Source organism: Nannobrachium achirus (genome assembly GCF_963921795.1).
Source record: "Nannobrachium achirus genome assembly, chromosome: 23".
Taxonomy (NCBI): domain Eukaryota; kingdom Metazoa; phylum Chordata; class Actinopteri; order Myctophiformes; family Myctophidae; genus Nannobrachium; species Nannobrachium achirus.
Window position 1 is genome coordinate 50,773,229 of NC_137830.1, and position 7,500 is coordinate 50,780,728.

The following is a 7,500-nucleotide window of genomic DNA, read 5'->3' on the forward strand; positions in this document are numbered from 1 at the left end:
ACTCTTCTTCATGTTCTTGTAGGACACCGAGAAGCTGGACTGCGAGCGGTCGCGCATGAGACGACCACTAGGGGGAGCACACACAGTCAGCGGGTCACACGGAGCAGGGACGTGCGGAGAATGTTACAGAGGCAGGGGCTGACATTTCTAAAAGGGTCCCTTTGGTGAAAATATCGAAAATAGCAGACCTCCAAGCTCACAACGCGTTGCGCTGCGGCGCATTGTGAGCTTGGAGGTCGGCTATTTTCGGTGCTTGATACCACGCTAAACTAAGCATAATCACGTCAATACTGGAGATGTGGCGTAACGGCATGGATTTCTACACAGAGAAGGCAATTCTTTCAACATAAGATGCTGCATTCAAGTTCAGGAGAGTTTGGACAAGGCAATTCTCTTGAATGCTGCCTTCAGGTATGGCATGGAAAGAGGGGGCATTTGCATTTCTTTCATCATAGTAAAAACTGCATTCATGGTCTGGAGAGGACACTTTTTACAGACGGATAAAAGGGCAGGGGCTCAAGCCCCCTTTGATGTCTATGTGTGCACGTGCCTGACACGGAGGACATCCTGTGTGTGTGTGTGTGTGTGTGTGTGTGTGTGTGTGTGTGTGTGTGTGTGTGTGTGTGTGTGTGTGTGTGTGTGTGGATCAGTGGTTCTCAATTATTTTTAAATGTCCGTAGACAGTTTTATTTTCATTTTTTTCATTATTATTATTTTTTTTTATCCCACAATTTTGTAACACATTTTTCACACGGTGTCAATTGTCCAAAGTAATCCTAGGCGCTACACTCCCTCTGCCAACCTGGGGAGAGCAACGGATTGACCTCATGCTTCCTTCTATGCATGAGGAGTCCAAGTTGCTTCTTTTCACCTGACATGGGGGGGGGGGGGGGGTTGTCTCCCTGGATGGACGTAGCGCGTGGAAGGAACACGTTATTCCAACCAGTTCCTTTCCCCTCCATCAGGCCATCGCCCCGGCTGGCCAGGGGGAGGCAGTATAGAGACCAGGATTACTGCATGTTTTTTGTGAGGGTACCTACCCTAGGAGACACGGGGAGAACATGCAAACTCCACACAGAAAGGCCCTTTTGCCAACCCCACTTAGGGTACGGGTACTGATGATGTGGAGGAGAGAACACGCCCCCAGCAGCCCCGTTGGGAATCGAACCCAGGACCTTCTAGCTGCGAGGCGACGGCACTACCAATAGCACCACCACGCCCCCTGGCAGTTGTTTTAAAAATTTAAAAAAATGGTATGATTCCAACCTTTCGAAAATAGCAGATCAACAAGCTTGTGGAACTAAAACATGTTGGATCGTGAGCTTATAGATGGGCTATTATCGGAATAGCTGAAGTATAAAATAGGTTTAAAGTGGTTAAACTGATTTCCATGCCATTTTTCTCCTGGGGACCCCTGGCCTGGAAGCCCCCCCTCGAGGACCCCTTGGTGGTCCCCGGACCCCACTCGGATATACTGTGTAACACATGTGTCCCAGCGCGGCTGCCGGCTAGTCATTGAATCTTTTTTCATTTTCATTTTCTCATTTGATTTGAAAGCAGGGAATCATAGCTACAAAATGATATATTGGTTGTGGAGATTGACCCAACAGTTTTGAAGATATGGCTTATAGAATGATGCCATGCTGAAATAGTACTTTTGAGATATTCAAGTTCTAAATTTGGGAGGACCAACCGAATTATGTCCCGATCTCTCACATTAATTAAAAAAAGTCTTATTTACATGCAGAGTTAAGCTCTGGCGTTTAAGTGAAATGTAGCCTGATATTTATGACATGCTTTTGTGGCTTTTAATTTCAGCTGTGGTCTAGTGTCATGCTCAGTCAAATATCGACGTCTATGTAACTGTGTTTGATGTTAGATTATATGAATTCAGTCCAACATCCTCCTCTGTGAGGTGACCTCGCAACACACAGAAACCTCAACTGAACTGTAAAGCGTCTCATTCGTCTTGCTACGCCAAGTGTTTGGGGGCAACATCTGCTTTCATTCATGGGTTGGAAGTGATTGATTTTGACCCACCGAATCAGCAGATTGAGGAAGATAAGAGTGTAGACTGTAGAGCGAAGAGAGAGGGAGAGAGAGGGAGAGAGAGAGAGAGAGAGAGAGAGAGAGAGAGAGAGAGAGAGAGAGAGGTCTTTATGACTTTGTGCTGACATCCAGCTTTGCAATCCGTCACGTTCTCACATCTCCGACAGAGCGTTGGCTCGCCACGTCGTGAATTAAAACGCCACTTCTCCCCTTCCCGAGCGTGGTGTATCTAGGGTGGTGTATCTAGGGTGGTGTATCTAGGGTGGTGTATCTAGGGTGGTGTATCTAGGGTGGTGTATCTAGGGGTGGTGTATCTAGGGTGGTGTATCTAGCGTGGTGTATCTAGGGTGGTGTATCTAGGGTGGTGTATCTAGGGTGGTGTATCTAGCGTGGTGTATCTAGGGTGGTGTATCTAGGGGTGGTGTATCTAGGGTGGTGTATCTAGGGTGGTGTATCTAGGGTGGTGTATCTAGTAGGGTGGTGTATCTAGGGGTGGGCGATATGGTGATAAATATCGTTGAGACGATACAATGTCTCCACGATATGCCTTTTCAGAGATAACGTATGTATCGTGACACAAAGAGGGAGCCTTATAAAAAAATCCTGTTAAATTGTTGATACAGAGATTCATTGCAGAATTCATTTAAACCTGCATTTTGGACTAAATCAGTAGTTCTCAAACTTTAAAATGTCAAGGTCTCCCTTTAACTCTGACAGTATACAAATGAAACCAAATGGACCGTTACGGGTCCATTTGGTTTCATGTGTATACTGTCAGAGTTACATACTTGTAAGGTTCAAATTTAGACCTCCCAAAAGGAACCCAGAGTCCCTTGACCCCACTTTGAGGACCACTGGTCTAAATGGTCTGTTACTCCTTTTTCTTTTAGTTTTAATTACCTTGTAGGTGGTTGTACTGTTAAGACAATTGAAAAATAACCATAAAAACCAACATGAAAAAGAATGGTGATCAGATTGTGTATCGTGATACAGCGTGGAAAAATATTGTGATAGAGAGATAGAGAAGAACACCAGAGATAGAGAAGAACACCAGAGATAGAGAAGAACACAAGGCTACAACACAAGGAAAACACCAGCGACCACAGCGCCACCTACTGGCCACCAACCATCACCACAGGACACAGGACGCACGACCACCATCGATCCAGAGACAGCGTACACAGATGTAGCATGCAGGCCTGGATGCCATGCAACGCATGCACGTGCATGACTAGAGGTCTTCACATTAGGAGTGGAGGAATAAATAGATTCAAGGTAAGATCACGTTTTGCTTCTGATTCTGATTCTTTGATGCCAATAGAGTAACTAAGCCATGACGTCACTCGCTCATCCCCCGGTTCGCGGAAATCATTTCTCTATGGAGAATAACATTGAGTCATCTTAAAATCGTCTCATATAAGCATTGTGCTCCAAAAAATATGTCTCTGTATGGTTTATGATAGTCAGTCACTCATATCTGATACAGTCTGTTTCTGGTGAAATTGTAACTAATTCGGCGACAGTAATATTAGCGTTTTCTCACAAACTTGATACTTCATATCCATTATGAGTCAAACCGCTGAGATCATTTGTTTATTTTTGGAACACAGTTCTTATATGACGCGATATGAAAAAAAAAGATCTATGGGAATTCAGAATGGGGGAAAAAAAGGGGAACCAGGTTGGATATGTAAATGAAGTCGAACTTTGTTACTCTATAAATAGTGGTTCTTTTGACATGGTCATTGTGGCCTATAAACTTCACTGACCGGGGTCCCCCAGGGGTCCATCCTTGGCCGCCTACAAATCTCTGCCAACAATAGCTGAGCTTATAGGTCAGCTAGGCCTGTCACAATAATTACATCGTCGTCTAATCGCGATTATTTGACATAATCGCTAATTATTTTGTCATAATAGTCATAATCGTATGTTGAAAAGGTTCATATGTTTTCAAACATTTTCAAAAATAGTGGAAATGGCAGATCTACAAGCTCACAGCGTGTCGCAACACACCGCGTTGTGAGCTTGAAGATCAGCTATTTCCACTATCAGTGTTCTTTTTTTAAGTATAAAGTTGTCAAATATCTCAGTCATTTCTTTTAGGTTACGTGTCACATCTGCCACGTGCAACTTCAAAACCTACAAGCCAAACAGAAATGTAATTGTCAACTACCAAAACACAATTAAATCGTTAATCGCAATTATTTGAGTGACAATTAATTGTCATGTAAATCTTGGCCAAATGTTCATCTATTATGTCTTACCCAGAATAGTGACGCTACGCTAGTGTTCAAGGGGTTAATATTGAAACGATCCAAATTGAAAAAGAAAACCTTCAATTGATGTTGACCAAGACACACAGGTTTAAATGTTTCATGTGCCGTTATAATTTGAATATAGTTAGACATCAAATAAAGTGACATTTATTGAATTGCAGAATCGAAGCGTATCAGATCGTGATCAGATTGTTAACAGATAAGTGATCTTATCAAATCGTGGCCCAAACATCGTGATGAATAATTAATATTGTGCGGTCCCGGGTGATTCCTAATCCTACTACACATTTACACGGACACAGTCGCACCACGGATAGCATACCCACATACACACACACTGTATACAGTACCAGGGCTATTATAGTTACTAAATCTAAGACTAAAGACAAACTAAAATAACAATGCAAAACTATCTAGAATGAACTAAAAATGAAATGGATTTGCACGTAAAACCATCTCAGTTTTAGTTTTTCCACCATCAAACAGTATGTTATTTCATCCTACCCTTTTCAGCTTACTCTAGTTTCAGGGATGGGACGATAATAAGTGATATTATTGTTTATCGTGATAAATAACACTCACGATAATCGTATCGCGGAGATTTAATTCATCGTGAAATCGTCCTCCGTCATGCACTGGGATCAATTCACCTTTAATTTTTTCGGGCTTCATATACGGTACCATTTAAACCCTCTATTGGTAAAAGGTACTTATAATAGTACTTGATAAAGTCTTTTTTTTTCACTCTCTACCAAATCTCTTTGCCGATCTACAAGCTCACTTTATTTGATGCTTGTAGATCGGCTATTTATTGGCTAATGTTCCACCCAGGATAATGGATGTTGAGGATATTTTGATTATCGTGATAATATCATAAATCGTGATTTATTTGGTCACAATAATCGTCTTATTACATTTTCATATAAATCAAGGATTCCCTCATAACACCATGAAAAACTAAAACCAAGATTAAAACTAAATTCCTAAAAAAACTAGAACTACTAACTAAATAGTCTGGGAATATCTTCAGAAATAGCGTCATATCCTGGAATAAATTCCTTACCAAAAACTTTCTTCACCAATGTGTTTGCAAAGGTGTCTAGTAACACATCTCATAAAGACTGAAATTCCCATTAACTAATTTGCTGCCATTTAACAATACCTTCGTACTCTCATATGCCCCTGTCTCCATAGACTTCCATGTAATTCATAGTGCACGGATCATGCACACCCATGCCTAGATAATGCACCACGTGTGTCCACATTGCTCACAGCTTTCAAACAAAAAAATCCGAATGGAAATCCGTTCAGGCATTCATGAGATAGCAGCCATTATGTTTTCCTAAAATGTAAACAAAGATGGCTGCCATGTTTGATAGATGGGGTTGCTATGGGGGTTAAACATGCAATCGATTTTTTTTCCAAAAACGGGACATTGAAAGCAATTATTTTGCACAAAAAAACATTTCTTGGGCTAAAAAAAGGCCTCACAACACTATGGTTTAGTGACGAGTAATCACTTTTCACACTTTTGTGGGAGCCACCTTCACCCCAAGGAATGTTTTTCGTACAAAACAAATGCTTGCAATGGATTCAGAATCATTAAAAAACCCTAGTTTGACCGCTCACATGCTGCTTAAAGGATATTTATTTTGGTGTGTTTTATCCTGTATAGTTAATTTAATGGGACTCCAACTTCCATCAGCTGTCACGGATTCTCCTAGGGAAACTGATATCAGTCTTTGTGAGATGTGTTACTAGAGTAGACACCTTTACAAACACATTGGTGAAGACATTTTTTTGGTAAGGAATTTATTCCAGGACTTATTAACACTTGGGGAGCCAAACGCGTTCAGGGACGAGTTATGGCCACTAGATGTCACCCTGCCACAGGAAGTTATATCGTCGAGGGACGAGTCAACAAATAGTTAACTTTTCGAGACCGCAGCTTCCCTTTGCATGCCCTGAATCCATTACGTCACCCAGCCAGGGCAGGAAGCCCCCTGTCTCTCCCCACACGGAAGGATTTTACATGGCTTTAGATTCTACTTTGAAACATAAGAACGGCTTTATCTGAGAATGAGGTAAAAACAGCCCCATGGAGGCAGAGAGCTGATTGTTTTCACGGCGACACTTTACCGCGAATTTACCGCGATTTTTTTACCGCGAGTTTCGCGAGCGTTTGTAAACAAATGGAGTACCTCCTCAATCTTCTCTGGACACGCACGTGCACACGCACGAAGCTTGCGGGGCTCATCAAAACATAACGTAAGTCAATGGTGGCACCAGCAACAGCTATAAATGTTATAAACCTTGGCCGCCCATGTGTTAAGATATCCCCCGACTAAAAAGTGACATGATCTATAATAACTCTGCTGTATACACACACACACACACACACACACACACACACACACACACACACACACACACACACACACACACACACACACACACACACACACACACACACACACACACACACACACACACACACACACACACACACACACACACACACACACACACACAGCGCAGCATGTGTCTTACATGTTGGATAAAGAATAAAGGGAGGTGGATCTGCTGGCGTTTGAAGAGCTCAGAAGATCAGAAACCACAGACAAACTTCCTTTCCTTGGTAGAGGAGAAACACACACACGCGCACACACACACACACACACACACACACACACACACACATACACACACACACACACACACACACACACACACACACACACACACACACACACACACACACACACACACACACAGCGCAGCATGTGTCTTACATGTTGGATAAAGAATAAAGGGAGGTGGATCTGCTGGCGTTTGAAGAGCTCAGAAGATCAGACACCACAGACAAACTTCCTTTCCTTGGTAGAGGAGAAACACACGCACACGCACACGCGCGCGCACACACACACACACACACACACACACACACGCACACACACACACACACGCACACCTTGCATCGGTCAAAGCACAGCTCAAGAGCTAGCAAAAGATGTGCCAAAAGATCTCATATGGCAGCCCTCACACCAAGAGTAGAGCCGTTAAATAAATAAAAAACGATATAATTCTCCCTCTGTTATTCAATTAAGTTTTTGGCTTCATCACCACCACCACCACCATCATCACAATGATGAAGGTATATACAGTTGTGGCTAAA

The 7,500-nt window shown here is 42.6% G+C and overlaps 1 protein-coding gene across 1 annotated transcript in view; it reads right to left on the reverse strand.

Moving 5' to 3' along the window:
- The window catches only part of LOC308309192 (bridge-like lipid transfer protein family member 3B), a gene marked incomplete at its 3' end in the record, with an annotated part of 115,509 nt that overhangs the window by 14,975 nt on the left and 93,034 nt on the right, over window positions 1–7,500 (reverse strand). Inside the window, 1 exon segment of the mRNA XM_080754682.1 lies at window positions 1–67. This exon segment is cut by the window's left edge and continues 82 nt beyond it. Within this exon segment, the coding sequence (XP_080610808.1) occupies window positions 1–67 (67 nt within the window).